Source organism: Xenia sp. Carnegie-2017, unplaced genomic scaffold, assembly GCF_021976095.1.
Source record: "Xenia sp. Carnegie-2017 unplaced genomic scaffold, XeniaSp_v1 HiC_scaffold_13, whole genome shotgun sequence".
NCBI classification, from domain to species: domain Eukaryota; kingdom Metazoa; phylum Cnidaria; class Anthozoa; order Malacalcyonacea; family Xeniidae; genus Xenia; species Xenia sp. Carnegie-2017.
The window spans coordinates 3,050,269-3,073,948 of record NW_025813436.1 but is presented as its reverse complement, the minus strand read 5'-3'; the positions used below and the strand labels follow the sequence as shown (position 1 = coordinate 3,073,948).

The 23,680-nt window shown below is 34.8% G+C and overlaps 2 protein-coding genes across 7 annotated transcripts in view; one reads left to right on the top strand and one right to left on the bottom strand.

Moving 5' to 3' along the window:
- Positions 1 to 3,136: 3,136 nt before the first annotated feature.
- Positions 3,137 to 11,231, bottom strand: LOC124452698 (transcription factor Adf-1-like). 3 transcript variants are annotated; one of them, XM_047003303.1, is made up of 4 exons: positions 11,175 to 11,214; positions 9,750 to 9,787; positions 4,191 to 5,223; positions 3,137 to 4,106 (listed from the first exon to the last, which is right to left on the bottom strand). In XM_047003303.1, the coding sequence occupies exons 3-4, from the start codon at positions 4,270 to 4,272 to the stop codon at positions 3,508 to 3,510; spliced, it is 681 nt and encodes a 226-aa protein (XP_046859259.1). In that variant the 5' UTR covers positions 4,273 to 5,223; positions 9,750 to 9,787; positions 11,175 to 11,214; the 3' UTR covers positions 3,137 to 3,507. The 3 variants fall into 3 exon arrangements, with proteins under 3 accessions (XP_046859259.1, XP_046859264.1, XP_046859268.1); XM_047003308.1 differs by lacking the exon at positions 9,750 to 9,787 and having other exon boundaries at positions 11,175 to 11,231; XM_047003312.1 differs by lacking the exons at positions 9,750 to 9,787; positions 11,175 to 11,214 and adding an exon at positions 10,862 to 10,944.
- LOC124452676 (solute carrier organic anion transporter family member 4A1-like) overlaps positions 5,195 to 23,680 on the top strand; it is a 32,215-nt gene continuing 13,729 nt past the window's right edge. Inside the window, exons 1-8 of one of the 4 annotated variants that reach the window (XM_047003282.1) lie at positions 5,195 to 5,297; positions 12,504 to 12,566; positions 15,756 to 15,903; positions 16,469 to 16,723; positions 17,892 to 18,184; positions 19,746 to 20,029; positions 20,805 to 20,938; positions 21,381 to 21,534. In XM_047003282.1, coding sequence (XP_046859238.1) covers positions 15,756 to 15,903; positions 16,469 to 16,723; positions 17,892 to 18,184; positions 19,746 to 20,029; positions 20,805 to 20,938; positions 21,381 to 21,534 — 1,268 coding nt within the window. In that variant the 5' untranslated portion in view covers positions 5,195 to 5,297; positions 12,504 to 12,566. Of the gene's footprint in view, positions 5,298 to 8,594; positions 8,846 to 11,879; positions 12,084 to 12,503; positions 12,567 to 15,755; positions 15,904 to 16,468; positions 16,724 to 17,891; positions 18,185 to 19,745; positions 20,030 to 20,804; positions 20,939 to 21,380; positions 21,535 to 23,680 lie in introns of those variants that run through there. The other 3 variants (XM_047003272.1, XM_047003291.1, XM_047003265.1) reach the window with 3 other exon arrangements.

Here is a 23,680-nt window from a genome sequence, read left to right as displayed (position 1 = left end):
ATACAAAAAAGTATATCATAGTTCATCTCCACGGCTCGCGAGAGAGAAGTTAGCTTGTTTGTTATCATTGTTATTTTGCTTCTTTTGATGCAATGGGCAATGGCTTTCTTCGCCACAATTGTAGGATTTTTACTTGTTTCTTTAAAAAAGTAAATATTAAATCTCTAGACATTTACGGATTTTCTGTAATTGAGTTTCATATTAAATTTCAAAAAGACTCAAGTCTGCATAGGTTAGGTAAATGAAAACAAACAATATTGTATAGAAATTACTTTAAGTAACCTTTTTGTGATGTTCTGAAGTGCAACTGCATCAAATACTTGTAAAGTTGTAGCACATTTTTATTTTGTTGTATTGATATATGAATTGGACAAAATGCAAATAATCATCAAAACACTTATCCTTCCAACGGTGTTTATAATTCAATTGTAGTTTAAATACTTCTACCTTTCTTTTTCACTTTGTTTTGTTTTTCTTATATTTGCAATATAAGTGCACAATTTAAATGATTAATACAGTTTTCACTTCAATAATAAAAAACATAAGCAGTTGGTAGTGCATTTTGTTCTCTGAGTATCCACATCTGGTGTTTTGTTCATACAAGAATGATGAAGTGCGAATTGAATTAAATACCTTTAGTGTACTTTTATGTTAGAAGCTTAAAAGCTTTTTAGAAATTATAAAGTCATTGGATTATATTACCTCTATGTCATCAGTCTCATGAAAAGAAATAAGAAGGAAAAAATTGTAGAAAAGTTTTGAAAAGTGAAAAAACTTCTTTAAAAATAGCAGCAATAATGCTTATGATAAATCTCCATTCTGTACTCTAATAGGTAAATAAGCTCAAACTGTTTCTTAAAGCAAAAACTGTAATAATGAAGAAATATACAGTACAGTAACTTTAAAGGTTTTATCACTGAATCTTTAATGCTTCAGTATAGTGCATTAGATATTAGTAACATTCAAACAACACTCAACTAAAATATTTTGATAAAGATATGACATGATTTAAGCATTAAGTTATATAAAACCAATGGCTTATACAGTTTGAAGCTTTACATCTGCATCGAGTCATCATCAATCTCAGTACAAATATTTACATAGACACAAACTTTATGGCCTTACCATTTTACATGTTTGTGAATTGACATTTCATTTAAGATCAACACACACACAACCTTCTTGCCATCTTTCTTTGGTTCATGAACTTAAACTTCAAGGCATCATTAGTCAATCCATTGTCTCCATCCATAAAATTTGACCATGATCAAATTAAATAACTCTGGATAAGGAAGACAATAAATCAATTACCTTTACAGCATTAACATTTTTTTAAGACTCTGCATGGTCAATAACATCTTCCAGTCATCTTCACTCCTTGATCTTCCCTGCATGTTGTCAGCAAATAGAACATAACAAGCTCCGCTACAAATCATGGGTACTGTTTGGGTTGATCGTTTGTTTGTGATATTTACTCACAGAGCAAAATGTGCAGGGTCTATTTTGCTTTAGGGAAACTATTTTGCAAATAGATGGGTAAATTTACGATTTCATGCATTAACAAATGACCGAAAAGTATGCTGCGTTTTATAAACAAAAACAGGAAAACATCAGTATATTTGGCGTTCAAGTCAGTCTTAAAAAATACGATCTTTTTAATATGTATTTTATGGCTTTTCAAGTGCATGTATAATTGCTTTTCAATCGTTGACGGACTAACAAAACAAGCAATTATCTCACCTGTGAGAAGCGATATGTTCCTTTTTGTGGAAACTACGACATCCAATAATTGAACGATTGAAGTGTTAGCATTATAAAAGAAATGCCAAAAAAGGTATCGTCATGGAACTAACGATATCCATATTCTGTGGTATCGTGTTTGTTTATGAAGAATTCTTTATAATTTAGTATAGACATCAGGGGGAGGTGTAGAATATAATTTTTCTGCAAAGCGATCATTTTAGCGGAAATACGTCCGTTGGCCACCATTTTTTTGGAGTCCTCACCCCAGTGCAGTTAGCCGCTCCAGTTATTATAAAACCTAATGGTTTTTTCCGAATGAATAATGTTTATGTTTCCACGCGTACCAGTAAAACATCTGTCAAAATTACAATAATTAAAACGATGACTCTCGATAGGTTATTTTTGTTGAAATATTCTTGATAGGTAATTTTTGTTGAAATATTTTCGATAGTTTTTTTTTGTTGAAATATTCTCGATAGGTTATTTTTTGTTGAAATATTCTCAATAGTTTATTTCGTGTTGAAATATTCTCGATATGCTATTTTTTGTTGAAATATTCTGGGTAGTAAAATTTCTCGGAACAGTGTTTTTCATCTTTCAAAACTCGACCATGTTGCGCGTGATTCTCGGTAGCACATTTACGACTCGGTGCCCTCTTTTAAGCTCGATACGCTTTTGGCCGGAAACGCTTTCTATAGTTTTTCCGGTACTACTCCCAAACTCTTAAGTCCCTCCTTAAAAGCTTCTAATGCCAGTCGTGTCTTTCCGAAGAGATACCAATTGATTGTTTGATTGACGACTTTGTTACGATCGTCTAGACTTCTGATTTGTCGGAGAATTCCAGCTAACTCAAATGTTGCTGAGTGCTCAGATAGAAAATCAGTAACATCACTAATCTCTTAATAGATTAAGAGCAATTCCAGCACTTTCTTTAGTTCCCAATCGTTAATATCATCCATAGTACCTTTTCTTTTGTTGGGATCATAAATCAAGCTTTGAAAAACCTGTGTTGCTATAAAATGTGGGTTTTGTGGACAGTGAGGACAGGTATGATTGGATTCCTTAATTTTTTTCAAGAATACCATATTTCAATAATTTTAATGAATCAATTTTGATGAGCTCAAACTAATGTGAAATATTCTTGACCTCTTGGACAAATTTGAGAAAAGATTTCATTTGCAAGAGAATTATTATCTTTAGCCCCTTATTTTAGAAATGGAAAAATTTTATTGGGCTCATGGAGAGCCTCTGTGGAGAATGCACAATGCTTAAAGTCAATTGGGAGACAAGGCTCAAATTTTTATAAGAAAGATGCCTCAGAAGTGCGAGATCAATTTAAAGAGTATTTCATGGAACCAGAGGGTGAAGTTCCATGGCAGAAAAATCATATATCTTTTAATGGGAACCTTGAATGACTATGATTTATTCTTTCAACATTCTTTTCCTCTTTGCATGGGTATTTTTCATTCTTACAAGTTTAACTATTGCTAATGTAAACTCAGTTTTTTTCTCTAAAGCAAATGACATTTTAAGTAAATTTTATTAAATTAGATGTAGTTTATGTTAATATAGTTTGGAAAAAACCCTGTCTTGTTTCTTAAAACCAAAGCTGAAAGCAAATATATAGAATATAACATGTGCAAACAGTAAAACAGCTCTCCTTTACAATTACATAATCATTTACAAAGAAGTTCAACTTTATAACAATGTTTTAAGACAGTTTATGTTATTGTTGATTTATTCTTTGTCTTTTTGGTCAAGGACTTATGGAAAATTTGTCAAACTGGATTCCACCTCAAACAAAACTTGTGCTATCTTCATTTTGGCTAATGATTTGTGATAATTATCAAACTTGCTTAATGTGACTCCAACATATTTACCATATGCCATACAATCATCCTCTACTGAATTGCCTTGGTTTCCACAGGCATTGCCATTCTTTTCATCTGCTTTCAAAATTTTTAATATTTCTAGGTCAATTTTTCGTTCCACAGAAGTTTTTCTTTTTATAGGGGAGTGCTTTAATTTTTTTTTTCCAACTGTACTTAACTCCAACCCTCTCTTGTTTTTCTCTGTAGTTGGAGTTGATGTTAGTGCTCCAATAATGTGTTGCTCAATTTCATTTGAATCACTCGTAACAATATCTTCCTCATCAATTTCATGAAGTTTTTCACTGCTTTGGTTGCAACTGAGGTTGCTTGAAGTGGCTCTGTGCAATATGGTTTCCCTGATGAAATCCATGCTTCTAAACCATTTCCATCTTATTTCTTTTCTTGTTCCAGAACCTGAAGGTAAATTCTGATTTCTTACATTTTCTGAAAAAGTATCTCTTAATCCTTTCCATTTCGCTTGACATGATGAAACTTTGAAGACAAAATAGAAAAATAATTAAAAATTATACTGTTCTTTAGCAATTCTATAGCATTTTTCAGTGTTTTCGGACTGACCTGGTTGTTCAATTTCGTTTGCCAGACATTGCCATGCATTTTCTTTTTGTGTTTTGTCTCTGTATCCACGGCTTTTTACCATGTACAAAACGGGAATTTTCTTACTGTTTCGATTAAAAGTTCGAACTTTTTATCGCTCCAACTTGCGTGTCGTTCTTGTCTATCCGACATTTTGTAGTTTGTTTTTTGAAAAAATAGGGGAAAATAACATAATGCTAAAAAACGATGCCACGTGATCAGTAGCCTTTCTTTCATTGGTGAATTTTTATTTGAAATAGCTACGAGAAAAAAATAGTTGAAAAATGTGAACTATCTGCGAGGTCATAAAAAATACTAGTTGCGAGTTTGCGAGTTCTCGCAGCGAGCTGCGAGTTGATTCGTGCGATAGGTGGAAATGAGGCTTAAAGCACCGCGTATAAAGGTCAAAGCACTGTGTATAACGGTCAAAGCACCCATTGAAATAAATTTGCACGACCTAAGACAGCTATGGCTTTCCATAGGGAGAGGAATGTTTCTATTTGCACCGTGCTTTCATCTTGTGTCTTTCACGCTATGTCGCGTGCTTCATTCTTCCTTTGCAACAACAAGCTTGGCTTGTTTTTTGACACTTTTATTTCAGATAAACTTGTCTGTATATTTAGACACAGTGAATTCACATGGTCAGTAGGAAACAGATCTTGGGTCAAGCAGCGCTCATTCTTTTGGAGTATCTGACGTGTGTTACTTCTCGTTTGTATATGATTTAATAAAAGGTCTTCATATGGCAGTAAACAGTCAAGAACATAAAGCTATTTTTTCATATAAACTTCAATTAAGTACTTTTCGGTAAGTTTAGCACTTAAAGAAACATTTGCTTGACAAGTTAATCCTAATAGTACACATGTTTTTGCTTTGTCGTTTTCCAAAGACGCCACTTTTACCGCATTTATGAATTCCACTGTTGATCTGGACGCGACGACGACATGTTGATTTGATACTTTGACGCTTTCAGGAAGTGCTTGAAGGATGCGATGATTGGGAGCAGTAAAAAAATCTAAAGATAGAAAAAAGACTTGATCCAAGCGAAATTCAACGTGCACTGTTGTCTTCATTGGATTTGACAGTTTGGTAAGTTTTAGCATACTTTTTATATAAGTGTTTTTGTTGTCTAATTACACTTGTAATTTATTGCAATTGTCACTTGTTATTACAGAAACTATTTCATTTCTCTCAGACATTTGAACGTGTCATCGTGTAGCCTGCACGGGACTCCTTTGCGATAAAAATAAAATCACAAGATTTTTTGCGAAATATCAAGTTGAGGCTTGTTTACTGAACCTGCGAACAAGTTTTCAACGCCGCACAGTTTTCGCTATTCTTTTGAATCGAGAAGCAGTGTTCAGTTTATCTTTTAGATGCGCTTCAACGCGGCTCGCAATGTCTTTGTGCGCATTTGCAAGTGATGACATTTCAGATGGACTTGAGAAAAACACGTTGAAAATCAACAAAATGAAACTACCTGCCAGAAAACCAACAAGATTAAGAGTCTTCTGTCATTAGAAACTTGTACGTGTTAGAATGATGGGACTGTTTTTGTAGTCTTATCGAAGGAGGATTTACTTTTGTACCTATATATAAGACGCTAAGTTCGCAGAATGCTTCTCTCTTTCCAACGAATTGTTTCTCAAATTTGTATTGGTTTTCAGTCATGGATGGTGTTGTTTACATTGGTTTTATTAATCGCCCTATTTTAAAACGTTTTTTCGTTCTGTGCATATTGTTGTGAAGGTTAGGAAGCAATTTGTTAATGCCGGAAATATTGTTCAAACAGTGAATGAAAATCAAATTAACTCAAGTTTACCTCTACTACGATTGTTGTGGAATTTTTAAGATTTACATAAACTACAGCATGCTGTAAGAGTCTCATAAAATTGCACAAACCAGGATTTTCTTTTCTTTTGTGCTGTTAATACTATTGTTGCAAACTTTATCATTAAAGACACACAAGTAGCAAAATGATCTTGTGATATGGAAATAGCCATCACAATTTTGGCAAAGCGAAATACGTTACCTGCAAAAGCCCAAACTCTATGTCACAGCTTACATGCTATACGTATATATGTATGTATTAATATCTGGCTAGCTACATGTCAAAAGAAAGAATTTTGCACTGTGCGTGTCCCTGGAACAGTAAACAAATAAAATTTAGCTACGACAGGTTGCCATTGACGGCCTAACACGAATAAAATCGGTTTTAATATCACTTATTTTCGTCATTGTTCAACAAACTTGGTCAATCGTGTATGTGATCAACTTTAGGAACAATTAAAACTTTCAGACAAAAGACAAAAAGGTTTATTGCGTAAGAACATAAATAAACATGATTTCGTAATATGCAAATTAAGGAAAAGACCGATCACAAAATGTGTATTGGCACACCACTACTGCTTCAATTAGGCAAATAAATACTTTTAAAGCAATGATGAATTATTGTCAGAGGCATTTTAAAATCAGTCATGTATGATGGTGCGAAACACTGCTATGTTACGACAAGAAACAGAATAATATTCAGGGAAATTATTTTCATGCATTTACCGGCACTTGTCAATGCATGAAAATACTTTGAATTTCTTAAAAGTGTTTCATTTGTAGCTGCAGCAAATTAATTAGATAAGCATGCATAAATCTGTATGTCCGGTTTGTTGTAAGACACACTCCGTACATGGTCTTCCCCCAAAAAACGGAGCCCAACCAATTATTATGTATACATTAAAATGAATCAATAACTATTTGTTCCGCGTGATTAATTTAGTTACACGCTAGTTTGTTCATGTTCTTAGCAACGTATGGAAAATGTGATTACGTTTTTGTAGTCGTGATAACTCAGTCAATGTATGCTTTGTTGTTGCAAAACTTTTGTTTAGTGAATTTGAGATGAAAATTTGTGTATAAAGGACTTCTAAATTGTTTTACTTTAAATACTTTAGAAACCTTATCATATTCCAGGGGTGCAGGACTGTCAAGCTCATTAAACTGTTTTGAATGCTAGTAATATTGGGAATAATCATTTCAGTGAATTCATAACTAATTCATGCGGTTTTCATTTTTTTGGTGGGACATCTGTGTATTTAGTTGCGCCACTTTGTGCGTCTCTTAATATCCACAAGCGTCTCTCGATGTTCGCTTTCTCATATCAATTCGTTGGAGTGAAATAATGAATAGGCCTCTTACCGATACAAAGTTCTCGCCCATGCATTACCTTGTGGGCGTTATTGGTTAACTTTTTGTTATCTGACGTTGTTTTCGAGAGATGATAAGGAAATTAGACAGACTTCTTTTCTTTTTATCATCTCGTTTTAGAACTGGGAAATTTTTTTTTGTCTAACTATAGCTTTGAAGTTTTATTGAATATTTTCAGTTAATGAACAAAATGAAAAAAATAACTATTTTTATCTACAATTATATCTTCAACTAAAATATTATTTCCATAAAAACGAAAATCGACCTTCTAGATTTGTCGTCGCATTCTTGTAGCAACTACAAATCCTAAAATTTTTCATCTCATTAGATAGTTCACTTTTAGCTGTAAAAGTGGTTAGTCTGAGTGATTAAACTTTTTGTATCTTTCCGGTAAGGCTGATTGTATCCTTAACTTTGTGACATTTTTTTGAGTAAATAGTTTTATCGTTTTTCCAAACCTTTAAAATGATCCGAAGTAATTTCTTAAGTCAAAATATACTTGAATTCAATTATTAAGTATTGGCGTCATGTAATTTTACAGCCATTTGCAATTTACCATGAGGCGTGCATAAATTAAAGTTGTTTTTGTTTCAAAACTTGACGTTACTAACGGCTAACTTGACGTTACTATACAGCTAACTTGACGTTATTATACAGCTATCTGATTGTTTCTAAAGCGTAACCCTGAGATAGCATTGGTTAATAACAAAGTGTCGCTGTACGAATCTACGACAAAACCACACTATGTCTCACCATTACCAATTTAAAGTCTTATATCTAACGATAGAGTTTAACATTTTCAAACGTCTTTCCATACTTGCTTAATTTTAACATGTCACAGTTGTTTATTAAATAAAAACAACATTTTCCATAACTTAACGCGTACGCCTTAGCAACAATAAGTTAGCCGTTAGTAACGTCAAGTTTTGAAACTATAACTAACGTTTAATCACGCCGCACGGTCAATTGCAAATGTATGTAATGGTTGGAAATAAGTGAGAAATCATCTGGCTAGATAATGGCCGACATGAGGACGCTTTGTACACCTGATTGAACTCCTGCATAATCATTATTCTGTGCCAATACCTTAAAGATCTAGGCTCACGTGATGTTTCGCGCGTGACTGGAATAAAATGCGTCTTATTTTCATGCTGTTTTCAAATCCCAATTACGGAAACGGCGCTGTGTGTTCTTGCCTGCATGTAGACTTACACGCAGTTGGGGGAATCATTTTAATTATTCTTGGCCGTTGCTTTCGTGAGCATCTGCGTGCGTTCTTGTGTACGTCGTTCGTCATAAATGACATGCCATGCAGACTATCAGAAAGATGCGATCAAACGATGTCTTTCATTGTCCAAGAGAATGCTATCGTTATCTCGACTGCGCAAAAACTAATTAATTCCTCCCACTAACGTCTGTGACGTTTATTGACAAAGGTAAATGTGCGTATGTAGTCAAACAAAACAGTATGTTTACTATCATATCTTTGACGGGCAAGGCGTAAGCAAGCCTGCATGATTAACCGACCAAAGATTTTAAATAGTGATGTTTTTTACACCGCTATTTATGCCTTTATTAGCCAAATGATGTTGAGGGACTTCACAAACTTTCCAGCTGAAATAGACTCGTTGTATGTTGCTTGGTGTTTGAAACATTTTGATCAACGAGTTCCTATAGACTCGCTCTTTTGTGGCAAAATATATGTGTTGGGTTTTACGGTGAATCTGCTTTATCTAGTATGTGGTTGCTTTGAATAACTTTCATTGGTTACTTTTTATAGCTTTCTAGTTTTTATTAAATGGATCAAATTTATTTGTGATATATTTAGTTTCTCAAATTGCATTCCAAACAAAGAAAATTTTAGAACTTTCTATATCCTTTCTTTTGCAATACTGTCTAAAATAATTTATTTCTTCTAATTGAAATTAAAAGATTTTGAAGCTGATTCAACTTACGGCCGTAGCCGGTCCTAGTTGGTGATATCATTTGATAAGAAAATATCAATAGCTATGATGGGCTCGTGCATTAATAACCTTTTCAAATTTTCGATTCGCTCGGACATTATCTCTAAACCACTGGCGGTTTTCCAATGTTCAGCAAATTGTTTTATATATTTTTGCTAGTTTATCTGATTAAATGTGCAAATATAAACCATGATTTAGTTGAGTTATTCGTTATGTTTTTGACTTTGTATCGTTCATCAGTCATTAGCAATTAAGTGCGCAACATTTAGAATTTACTGCGGTCAAGAGGGTCGAATGTCTTGAAATGCACTCCACTCGAAAACCAAGATAGCGCGTTGTTGAAGTGTTTGGCAAAAAAAGTGGAAAGCGATTTTACCTTTCCTCCGCAAATTCTTTGCTCATCTATCTATGTAACTGAAATAAAATTAAGATACGTTTTGTGCTATCTATTAAAAGGAATTTCATTGATGCACTGTAATTGTAAACCGGAGTGCGCATGTCGATAAGAGCGATATCTTTATTATTTGTACCAACGGTACCAAACCAAGTCTGTTACGTAGTGCATGTATCTTTATATACCCGTTGGGACTTCTGCCCTTGGAAAAATATAAATAGAGGTCTTTAACGATCGGAAATGCTGTCTGGGGAAATGATTTGGATGTAAGAGGAGCATGTTTCTTCTCCCCAATACTGACGTGAACAATGTAGTGTTTGGCAGTTGATTTATTTCAGAGATTATATATTTTTTTCATCTTAGCTTAACCACAGTATAGAAAACTGACATTCATTATTAGGTTACTGGTTGTCGTTTTCCATGTGCCAATGCCGCACACTTATTGGTCAGAAAATATAATTGACTGGCTGCCAATATCGTGACCATGCATAGTAGGATATAGATATTAGACGCAAAAACTTTCAATGGAATGGCTTACTGTACGTTTCCTATATTGTGCCTTTACTTAGTTCGTATTATAGTCGATAACTTTTACGCAAATTGTAATATTTTTTTAAAAACCGTTTGCAACAAGGCATATAGTTTTACGGCAAAAAGTTTTGTAAGAAACATGTTTTGTTATATTTATTTCAACATCAAAGGGAAATATTGACATATTTTACAGAATTTTTGTGGTGTCATTCAACTGTTGTATACTTTTTAGTTTTCTGGCCGAGGGACGCTTTTGAAGCGGAGTAAGAAAATTTTTTTAGTAGGGACCGCCCCAAACGGTAAATAACATACATATTTTTTCATTTTTAGAATGAAAAAAATATTGCGTTGTAAAGTGGCCGATTGTCGCTTGCTGTTGACGCTAAAATTTTAGTGTTTACTACAAATTTTACTTCTTCTTCTTCGTCTCTATCTCTATGATAACTACCATCTGAATATAGTTTGCTTTCTCGTTGAGCAACTAACATGGCTTTTAACTAAATTTTAATTATTTAAATTTCACGGTCCAATGCATAAATAAAAAATAAATATATGTTATTTACCGGTTGGGCGGTCCGCAGGGAAAAAATATTTTCACGAGGCCTCAAAAGCGCCCGAAGGAAAGGAATGAAGAGTGAGTTTTACCATCCAGACAAAGTGAACTTTGTACTAAAAATTCAATTGTAGTCACAACATTAATGACCACAATGGCCAATTTACAACGCGAGTTTCATCGTTATAAAACAAAAAAATAAATACGACAGTTACTGTTAAGGTCGGTACGCACTGAAAAATATTTTCCCCAGTGTGGGCTTGTAATACATTTGCTTGTGTTTTCATTTCAAATAGGTCTCGAGATCATATTAATATACCTACCAAGCAAAACTGGTTTTTTCACTTTCTTCGCCATTTTTTTCTTCAAGCGATGTTTCTGGAATAAATAAACAAATTATTAAAAATTTCTTGCGAATTTTTTTGTGACGTACGGACTTGAAAACTCTTAAATTTAATCAAATTCTGCTTGTAACAGTTGTTGTAAAGTAATCAACATATGGAAAAAGCATAATTTAGCAAATATCGTATTGGAAGCATTGCTAATTTTATGAATAGTTCTTCCATCAATGTTTGCCTTGTGTTATGTCGTCAAAGTATAAGTTACAACGCAAACAAACCTATAGTTTTCTTTCCATTTTCGGTCGTACACAAGACGACCTTCAAAATATTCGTCGGATACTAATTTTTGCAAGTATCCGACGCACTAACGGTCAAATTCTAACAATGCTTTAGACCGTGCGTGGTATTTGTGTGTATTACACGTGTGACGAACACCACGGCTAATTATGACTCGTATTGCGGCTGTGTGTCGTCAATTTCACAACTGTTTGTATCCGCATGTTTACATATTGGTGCTATCAACTTATTAAATGTTCGATATGCACATTAGCATATCGATTGGCGGGGGGTCCAGAAGCTGTTTATACGTTCAAGTACATTCAAGCATGTTGTGATTGCCATGTACAACACAGTCGTTCATATCCTCATTGCTTGTAAGGTTGGATGGGTGCTTTTTGCAAAGGTTGAAATTCTCGGTAGACGGAAGGAAAACTTGCCGCTATCCATTATTTTATGCTCTGGTGTTGACATCTTATCTGATGTCGTATCCTTTTACCGTTAATGTAACCATATTTACTGAACCCTCCATCATGCACAAATAAGTCATGAATATTTGCTATCACTCAACTTCGGTCCATTTGAATGTCGTTGTTTAGGGGGCTGGTTGACTATGTAAGTACTATCTTCTTTGTGTTTTTCATGTCTAATATCGTAAACAGTATTTCTCGTTGAAAAATAATTATTGTTGGTTTTCTTGTTTCCCCCCTTCTTTTCGTATTGGAGTTTTTCAAAAACCCAAGGTTTAGCAATGGCGGATCACTTTACGTGTGAAAATCGTTCATTTTTTCCAACAATTCTTGTTTTGCTGCCTTGAATGTATAAGTGATATTGTTTGGTTGGTGTTGTGTTTGCATGCATTTTTCACATTTTTTTGCTTTAGCCCAGTTTTTCGGCTTTCCCCCGTCGAGTGTAATCGCTGTTAACTTTTGTTTTTGTTTTTTTGCTCGATCTAGAAATGTTTGAAAATTTTGCCCCTGTTTTAGCGTCCTACGTTGCTTCGATAGTCCTAATTTTTTTTCATTTTCGTTCTAGTTCACCAAAGGTTACTCCAGATAATCAACATCCCAGCGACGATAATCGCTTTTTCCTTTAAAGGTATGCCAGACGTAGTGGCAATTATGGGATTTTATCATTGAAGTATTCTCGAAATGCCCTACTAAAATATGTGCCGTTTATTTGTATATTAAACGCCGTGCGTTGATTAGAATTTACTGCTGCCTTGCCATAAGTGACTATCAATGAGTTCATTTCGCTAATTACCTATAAATTCATGGAGTGATTAGAATGTGTGATGAACGTAATTCGTTTATTGATAGTGCAAAATGAGCTATGACCAATTACTGTGATACAATATTCAAAATGTGACGCTCCAGCACATTTTAATTTGTGCATTTTTTCAAACTTTACTTGTTATTATTACTGTGGACAATGGAATACACAAACATTCATATTCGTATACTATAGTTAAAGTGAAACATCGTGAAAACCCTACTGTTGTGAGAACTTGTGACAAGTGTTTCTCAAGGTTAAGCGAATCATGCAAATTTTTGTGGCTAACATGGCGTATTTTAAAAATAATCGCGCAATTAGCCAACAATTAAAAAAAGTTTGAAATGTACTTTTTCACACCATTGTATAGTTATTTCTGCTGCGAGTTTGGGTTTAATGTGTAAATGCGTCACAAATTAATTTGAAAAAGTAAAGCTAGAATGAACTACCGTGAACGCTGTGCCGTTTAAGATTCCTGCTAGAAATGTTTGCATTGTGACGCGCTTTAGGCAAATGTTGTGGTAGGAGGCGTATTTAAATAAAATGCAAGCGAGACAAACAGTTCCTGAACATCTGGGTTTTTATCTTATCTGCATTGTTTTGATGCTAAAAGCGAGAATGAACAGGTCGTATCATTAGCAGGTGTTGCTTCGATGTATGTAGGCATTCTTCACACATTCCGAGTAGGTAACATGGGGTTTAGAGCATGAATGATTCACCACGCTCCACGTGGACCACACGCAAATGTATGCGAAGGTTGAATGTACAAGGTTTAAGACATATAATGAGCACAATCATTTAGGTCGAAATGTCTTAAGCATGTTACGTAATGCCTGTTCCTTTGGCCGCATATGATATATTGCTGTCGCTGCGTTGTTGGTAAACTTTATGACTTTTGTCCTCCTTTCAACGCTGACTTCATTTTTTCCCTGCAAATTATCCAAATTTCAAAGTTACGCTCTTGGTGAAACAATTTCATGGTACGTTTGTGGTGTGCTACTGTGCCTTTCAAATATTCTAAAATAAATAAAATTTTAACTTTTAACATCCATTATGGTAGTGTGTAGTACATCGTATTTCGGCTAAACGACTCATCTTACGTAACTGTTCATGCGACCTTGAGTTCTTTCATTAAAGTGGACGATAATTGTAGCAATGTCTTCCAAAGTTATTTTGTTTTTTTACCCGTCAAAATCTCACAATATAGAGAAATTTAATCTTTGGTAACTTTTTTTATATATATAAGACATTTTTCTAGTCACGAAACGCGGCAGACTGCTCGCATGTATTTTTACGAGATAGGTTGATGGATTGTTGACGGTCACGTAACAATAAATGTTAAATTGCGTGAACTTTGCAAGTATTTAGTCAAAATAGGTAAGTATAAAATATACCGTGATGCATTATATAAAATGGCTACTTGTTCATATGATAAAAGATTTCAGAAAACGTTGTGTCTTTATAAAAGGAATTTCCAGTTTCCTGTGATGATGCAAATTATGCTCATCATTAGCAACAGTTGCCGGAATTAAATGATCGAGCTTGTTTTTAGCATGAGATAAAAATTTTTTTTACAGTCCGTCACTTCCATAGTTGCATGTAAGGCGACTAGTATATTGCTAGTATAATGTGTAACTGATAAGGTTCGTAGTTTCGCATGCAATTACAAAGTGTGTAGCCAGCCAACTATTCATTTTTTTAGAAACCTATTGCTTTAGTTGTAAAAAGTTTGCATTGCTGGCTATGCTACTGCATAAAGATAAAATGGATTGGTTTTTAATGTTAAGTTTTTAATTGTTCTCAAGAAATGGACGCAGCATCCTCTTAATCTTAAATGAATCTTCAGGTAAATTTGTACTGATAGAACATGCTGTGGTGTCTTGAGTTGAAGGATTTCGAATGTCAGCCACAAAACAAAGAGATCTACTTCGAATATGGGCGTGTCCATAATTAGGGGGAGTGTTATTTATAACATGCATACATAAATATGAGCCTACGCCCATGACTTCTATAGAAGGTTATAGTATTTGCTCGTTTTGGCACCGCGTTGCATTTTTAGCTTTATCATATCCTGAGTGCAGTTCTTCATCGGGAAAAGGAACTTTCAAAACGAACTATTACACTCAAAGACGCTTTTCAATAAAGATATTTTTCCTAATAATCCTGCAGAAGGACTGCAAGATTGTCGAAACGAGTTGAAACAAGCACTTTGCTGGCATTTAAGCTCGGACAAAGGCTGTATGATTATTATTCACTCGGTTTCCAAACATTTGAAAAGCTCATTTTCATTTGAGTGTTTCATTTTTATTTTGCCTACAAGACATTGCATCTCATTTGTGAGTTTTTTTGTAAGATATTTTAAAACCATTCTCTCCGCTTGTGTGTTTGCTTTCATCGTCATGTTAGAACACACGTAATCAAACATATATTGTGCAAACGTTTATTTCTAAAGATTATGCGCAAACAACGTTGCAATGAAATAGTATTTCCGCCATCCACTAATCCTACTCAATTAATTTTTTGCGTGGGGAGAATTACTTTGTAAGTTCAGTACGTACGTGCACCATGTGCATCGCTTCATCATGAGTTTACAACATCCGCAATTTACATCTCAAGGCTAATGCTTTACAAATGTAACGTAAGACAGGCTTCAGATCAAATTCTCGTTCTCTCACAGAAATGTAGAAATTCAGCAAAATCAAACATGGACTGTTAAATTTAGTGTTATTGGAATCTGATTACTTGGATACTGCAATAAACGCAAGTATTTTAGTACACAGTCATATCGAATTACGGTACTATAGACGTTATAATCGATGCAAATTACGTCAGTGTCCCACAAATATCGTCCATAGTCACCAATTAACAACAGCATGTAACATACCCACTTGGTAAACTGCCAGCAATAAATATGAGGATATTCTCTTTAACTGACACCTAATCACAAACAATATTTATTTGTGTATAAAATTTAGAAAATCTATTTTCTACAGATTACCTGTATATTTTATTAAGATGTCGAAGGTATTAAATTCATCTCATGATTCAGCAAGAGCAGAAGATTTAAGATGGGGATGGAGGTCTTTCCGACCCCGTTGCTTGCAATGGCTTAATTCCTCTCCTGGTCTACTGATAGTTCTCATCTTGTGTAACATCTTTTACGGTATGCATATACTATTCTTTTAAGACAAAACGTCGCCAAAATATCTGCAAAAACCTTTAGTGGAATAGATAGTTGGACTTCCAATGGTTCATTTCTTGGTAAAATTTTTGCAAGTAATAACTATTTTTGGAGTGATAATTGTGTTACCGAGAAGCACTTTTGAAATAGTATTCGCATGAAAATAGCAAAGCTAGAAAGCAATTGGAGCACGTAGGGTTTACTGCACAATAACGATAGGCATTCAAATCACGGATTATTTTGCGTTCTTCCTTTTTGATTGCCATTTTTCTAAAACCCTCACCAATTACTAACATTTTCCCTATTTTAAGTTAACATTTGTTCGTAATTGATGAGGTAAATAGAAAAATAGGGAAAATCTAAATCATCTCAAATTTGATAAGAGCGATGTGTTTGCTTACGCATTAGCTAAATTTCTACAATTAACAATTAACGACACTCCCTTGTTTTCACTCTCCTTTGTATGCGCATGGGTCTTTGTTTTTACATGTTATTTGTAAACTTTGATGTATGCGAATAACTAACTGCAGAATTATCTTTTCAAAAGGTGTGACGGTCAATGGCTTTAATTTTGCTGCTATACCATCACTTGAGAAGCAGTTTCATTTCAACAGTAAACAAACAGGAGCATTGTCTTCAGTCAGCGATGTTTCCAACATGGTTCTAACAGTCATTGTCAGTTTTTACGGTTCTTTCGGTAACAAACCGAGGTGGATTGGCTTTTCAATGATCCTTATTGGATTCTCGTTGGTTACATTTTCTTTTCCGCACTTTTTGATTGGTAGATACGATCCCCCCGAAGGTAAATTATTTAAATTTTTCATTTTTATTCCTGTTGAATTTTGTTTAAAGTTCTTAAATTCCATTTATATACCTTTACTCCTGTCTTCCTCATAGAGAATAATTTCACAATTACACTTGAGTCCATATACTTTTCTATCAGGAGTCCTCATCAAAATTCATCTGATATCGAATCTTTAGTCATTATAAACTCTAATCTAATGTCTTCATAAGGAGTGTTCGGATGTTCACGATTGAGTCCATATATACTCCAGTTTAGTGTTTTCATCGGGAGTGATCTGATGTTGAAACTTGAGTTCTTATATACTCCAGTCTGATGTCTTCATCAGGAGTGATTTGATGTTAAAACGTTGTTAACCATGGTCAACCGGTCATGAATTTCATTGTAAGAAACCAAACTGGTGAAGTCGCGTTTAATATTTAATAATGATCCTTTTTTAATAAATTTTGGCTTTAGCACAATGTTATGAGATTAAATTTAGATAAGATGAGTATATTTTAATACGCTCGCTTCATCAACCTTTGCTAATTTCCACAATGGATGCATAGAATAGAAATTTACAAAAAAGATAGAAAGGGCAAAAAAGCTATTTACAAACACTACCTATATAAAATATTTTTTCAGGATGTGATGTGTGGTTGGTTAAGTCGTAACGTTACACATATGTAAAATTTCTTTTAAATATAAGTTCTTACGTAAAAAAATGAAAGTTTCTCCGGATTTTCATAAAATTATTTTATTGAGCTTTCGACTCGGTGCTTTGAGCTTTCTTCAGAATAGTATAGGAAGTTATTTACAAGTTTATTTAATTTGTAGTTGTTTAAAGCGTGTTATTGGAATGATGGATGGATTGAGATGATTGAATGATTTGGAATGCGTTGTTATGGATTTTGGTGTATTGTGAATAGGACTGGTTTTTCTGTCCTTTTTCTTTAGATGGGACCATCGGTGCAATTTTAGCTTGAAAAGAAGAATAGGAATTGTTCTTTTCTAACTTTATGCTCTATCACTAATATGGTAGCAAAAATTGTACATTAACTCTTTCCCGCATGAATTTTTTTGTTTTTTGAAGTGCACTGTGTTCATCATTGTTGCTATGCGGCAACATGTGTAGAAAAAAGTTTAACAAGCTTGTGTACGCTTCAATTGTTTACCGTTTTCATTTCAGCGGTGGCTTCCTTGCAATTCTGTCCAAAATACAACACGACTTCAAAATGCCACAACATGGAAAAGATATCGTTTACATGGTCGTACTACATCGTATTTCTGCTAGCTCAAGTCATGGCAGGCGCAGGTGGTGCTCCAATGTTCAGTCTGTGTATTGCATACCTAGACGAAAACGTCAAACCCAAATATACGTCACTATTTATCGCTTTGTACTATGTATCTGGTTTTTTGGGACCGAGTGTCGGCTTCGTGATTGCCGGCCAGTTGTTGAGTTTGTACGTCGACATAGAACAGGTACGTGAGAAAAAAGCCTTTTAGCCGTGAACAGAAAATGTGGAACACTTACAAAATTCACTAAAAAGTCCAAAATATTTTCGAATTCTTTAAGGTACGTTTCCACACAACGATTCGTTTGACCGACACTGACGCCATATTACGCAATTCTTGCTATATATGGAAAATTTGTCGTGTAAGACAAATCGCTGTGTGCAAAAAAGGTATTTCCGATGCTTTTACATGATTTCGAAAACCAAAAAAGAAAACAAACAGGTCAAAGAACAATAACAAAGCGAAAATAAAACTTTTCATTGTAGCTACTGAGGCAACGTGTGTTATTATTATTGCCTCAAAAAATAAAGTAGAAAAGAAAATATAGATCAGTGTGGGTAAAGTGCCAATCGAGGTAAATATGCCGTATTTCTTTTTCAGAAAATAATTTTGATTTTTTTTCTGAATCTCTGCAGTTTTTGGTTTTCGATAAAAACAACAACACTCTCAACATTTTTATTTTCCGTGTTGACAGAAGACACTTTGATCATTATTTTTGGATTATTATAATTTGCTTGTTTCTGAAGCCGTAGCAACGTAATAAAAATCGGGAACAAATCTGTAGTTGGTTACAGATTTTCATCATAGTTTTCAAGTCGGGCGACTTTCCAAATATAGCAAGAGCACGTAATATCGCATCAGTGACGGCCAGACAAATTGTTGTGTGTAAACGTACCTTTACTATGAAATGACGTCATACGTCTGCGTCGTTGTATACCTGTCGTAAATAAGTATGAGCTATTTTAAAACAGTCATACAAAAGTGTGAAACTGTGAAAAAGTGTCATACAAAAGTGTGAAAGAGTCCATGTAAATTACGTTAAAGACCGTACTGCTGCCTGGTCTATGCAATATTGAAGAAAAGCTTGACCACCCATACGTCACTCCCCTTTAAACTGTTGGATAAATTATTTGCGTTATACAAAATTTATTCACTTTATGATTTCAAAATGGTTAATACAAAGAGTGTGATGTTCAAGAAGTGATATATATAAAGTAACAACTTGGCTCGCTTGCTAATTTCTGCATGTCGAAAAGGTTTGCGCTTTTCCTCTCATTGAAAAAGTGGTTGGGGCAACTGTTTGTAATTGTTATCTCGCCGCTAATAACCAAAGTTGTAAAATATAAAGACCTGTGCGTACTCAACCGTGTATAACCAGCGTGGTAGAAAAGCGATGCTCGTTGCTTCCATAAGTTTCATTTCGTTTCACATTGAACTTATTGTGTTAGCCATTTCAAAATAACAAAATGAACAAATTTTGGATGTTGCAGTGAATTGACACAAAAGCTGATACGGATGTGACGTATGTGGGGTCATGCAACCTTTTCTTCTATAAAGTGAGCTGCCAAGCTCGGTGCCTTTATCGAGAAACATCAGACAAAGGTGTTTTTATGCAGACCAAGGGTGTGCGGCTTCGGACTGGCTATGTCACTGCTACGTCACTGTTTACGTCACTGCTTACGTCACTGCTTATCCCTTTTTTCGCGTCAAATACGTCGACAGCAAGTACAAACTTTATTTGTTTCAGCCGGATGGTTTTAAACTCACCCCAATGGACCCGCGTTGGATCGGCAACTGGTGGATAGGCTCATTAGTTGGCGCTTTCGTCATATTTCCAATGTCTCTTGTCATTATTGGGTTTCCCAGGCAACTGCCGCACGTACGTGCTCAACGTGAGAAGGCGATTATGAACAAAGAGATTCCTGCACGTGACCAAGATATTCGCGGCAAAGTGAAGGATATAATACCTGCGACGAAGAGACTCCTTTCTAATCCAGTTTATGTGTTTCAGTCGTTAGGTGTCTGGGCTCAGTAAGTGAAGGCATGGTTTGTGATACATACAGGGTGGATCCAAAAACGGAGCCCACACAAATAATTATAAAGATTAGTTTGCAATAGCTATGTTCTGCCTGATTAATTTATTTACTTACCAGTATATCCATGTTTGCTTACAATTGAGGGAAAACATGATTTCATTTTTTTGGCCTTTTTAACTCAGTTACTGTCGTTTTGATTTTACAATGCTTTTGGGTAATAAATTTGAGATGAAAATCAGTGTATGATGTCAGTACTTTTAACTTGTTTTGCTTTAACTAAAACTGTATAAACCACCGTATGAAATCTCAGGGGCACAGAATTGTCACGTTCATTGAACTGTTGTGAATGCTAGTTACGTTGTTGTTTCATTATGAATGCTAGTTACATTGATTTCAGTGAACATAAAATTCATTAATGTGGGTTTCTTTTTGCGGGGACACCCTACATGTATATCAGACTGGATGGCGCATCTGGTGTAAAAATTGAAGCCGAAAATTGACTAATTTGTATACGTTTTAGCGGTTTCACTTTTTTAATACTTCAGTTTAAATGATGTCTTTGATTTTTTCCATTTCATGGAAGTTTTTCTGTATCATTCGGGAATAAAAAAGTGTTGGACTGTATAAAACAATGACTTTTCATGATTTAAATGGGACCGAAAACACGTGTGCAAGTGAAGCAACTTCCCGCTTCAATTTTTTCCATGGGAACGGAGAACAAAAAGCTTCCTCAAGAATGCATATTTCAATTCTACTTTTATTTCTTTCAGGGTCGTTCTCGGCTCAGGTGTAGGTCCGTTTCTGTATAAGCTCATCAGAATTCATTACGGTGCAACTCAGGCACTAGCAGGCTTGGGCGTCGGAATGATTGTGGGCATCAGTAGTGCTTGCGGGACATTAATAGGTTGGTAGCATCCTATTGGGGTTATGTTTTTATAGTGGCAGTAGAATTCTGTCTTTATATGAAACTCTTTGTATAAAAACTGTAGATTAGGATAGATTAGAACTATGTCATTAAGATCAGATCATTATAGATAAAGTTTTTAGATTACAAGATACAAAAACCAAAGTTTCAACATCAGATCACTCCTGGTGAAGACACTGGAGTATATATGAACTCAAGATGAAAAATGTCGACTGTAGTACATAAGGTCTCAAGTCTCAACATCATATTACTCCTGATGTAGACACTAGACTGGAGTAAACCAGGATTTAATTTTGCACATCAGATCACTACTTAAGTATACTCTATAACGGCTCGTTTTTCATGTTTAGATTTTTGGTCATGACACGAGTCGAATTGTATACATAACGATTTTAGTCGTGAAATATAATTTTTGTTATAGGTTCATGTTTTGGGAGCAAAGTGGAGCTAAAAAGAAGTTGTAAAGTCGCGGCGAAGTACTGTTTCTTTTTGCAACTTTTTGGAATGTGGATGACGTTCATGTTTTTGGTTCCTGGATGTGACGATATCAAAGTTCCTGATGTCAGGATGACAAGGTATACCAATGTTAAACCTTTTATAAGACCAGAGCTTATATGTAGACCGAAGTTCACATGGCTTTGTTATTGTGTTTCAGTGGCGGATCTAGGGTGCGTTAAGTTGAATTACCATGGCTTACTTTGCGTATATTTACATTCTCAAAAAACAAAATCAACTAGTAAAGCAAATGGTTTGAACCCGGTAGTATGGTTAAATGTTACATTGATGTAGATCGCCCAGGTTGGTATAGTTTTGAGAAGGACTGTTTTTGTTGTTGTTGACTAACGTTTCGACAACCATAGCGGTAGTCATATTCAGAGTTAAATCAGGAGTAAACGTCAGGTTTGGCGTATTTATTCTGGTTCTTACGTCATTGTATTGTGTGTACAGGAAATATGTGGGTGTCAATTGTGTATTGTCATCGTTGATTCGTGTGAAGTGTAATGCTTTTAGTTGATCGTTTCTTTGTATTATGAATAAGTCGTTTGTAAGGTGCCGGAATTGCTGTGATCAGTTCAGGGGGGGTTTGTTCCAAGTTGGTATACCAACTTTCTAATGTAAGCCGTTGTCTATACTCAGTACTGTAAGTAATGCATTTTGCCGAGTCCCAGTCAATGTTGTTCTTTGTGATTCGGTGATGTTCGGCAGTGTGATTAGTTTGTCTTGTTTCTTTGAAGCTCGTTTTGTTCAGTAAATCTTATGTTTAAGTTCCTTCCAGTTTCCCCGATATAGGAGGCGTGGCAGTCGGAGCAGTTTATTTTGTAAACTTGTCGTTCGTTGGGTTGTTCTTTGTCCTTTATGTTCGTTAGTACTTGTTGTAGCGTTGTGTTGCGCTTGATAAAATCAGAGTTATAGTTGTTTTTGTCAAAAACAAATTTGAGATATCCGTGTGATAAAAATTAATGGTCAACATAAAGTTTTAATTAGAGCCATAGAAATAGACCAAAAAATTGTAAAATTGAATTTATTGTAACGTTTCGTCTTTACTCAAGACATCTTCAGACAAATAATAAATAGGATGTTAAGACAAGATATTATATTTACAAAAAGGTGTTAAATTACTACTAAAGGAGGCGGTGTCAAATGGATTATATGATAAGGAAGTTAGGAAGTAAAATAAAGAGAAATTAAAAGAGGTTTATTTTACTTCCTAACTTCCTTATCATATAATCCATTTGACACCGCCTCCTTTAGTAATTTATTGAACACCTTTTTGTAAATATAATATCTTGTCTTAATATCCTATTTATTATTTTTCTGAAGATGTCTTGAGTAAAGACGAAACGTTACAATAAATTCAATTAAAACTAATTAATTTAATGCTCTAATTAACACTTCATGTTGCGCATTAATTTTTATTACACGAATTTGATTTCCGCTCGGCAAGTCTCTCGCTACTATTTGAGATAGTTCTTTTCGTTGTGTAGAGCGTCCGGTGAATCACATATGATTTGAGCACGTCTTGTTAATGTTCTGATTGTGGTGGCTTTGTGTGATGTAAGGTTGTATGATGATTGGTCTAGTAGTCGGTCAGTATGTGTTGGCTTGCGATAAACTGTTGTTCGTAGTTTTTGGTTGTCATGTTTTACCAAACAGTCGAGAAAATGAAGAGTTCCGTTTTCTTCGACATCTTTGGTAAATTGTATGTGGCTGTTCTGTTTGTTGATGTGAGTGTGAAAGTCATCAATCTTGTCTGCATGTAGTGCTGTGATTGTGTCATCTACGTAGCGGAACCAAAAAGGTAGTGCATGTTTGTAAGTCGTGAGCGCCCGTTTCTCTATAGCATATGTGATTTACCCGACGCTCTACACAACGAAAACAACTATCTCAACTTGTTTTTGACAAAAACAACTATAACTCTGACTTTATCAAACGCAACACTTAGAAACACAATGAACCCAACGAAACGAGCAACTAAACGTGAACAGCAACGATACCTTACATCAAAGACTTACTGAACACAAACGAGCTACAAAGAAACAAGACAAAACTAATCACATTGCCGAACATCATCGACCGACAAAGCACAACATTAACTAGGACTAGGTAAAATGCATTACTTACATCACTGACTATAGACAACGGCTATACAACGACATTATAAAGTTGGTATACCAACTTAGAACAACCCTGAACAGATCACACAATTACCGGCACCTAAAT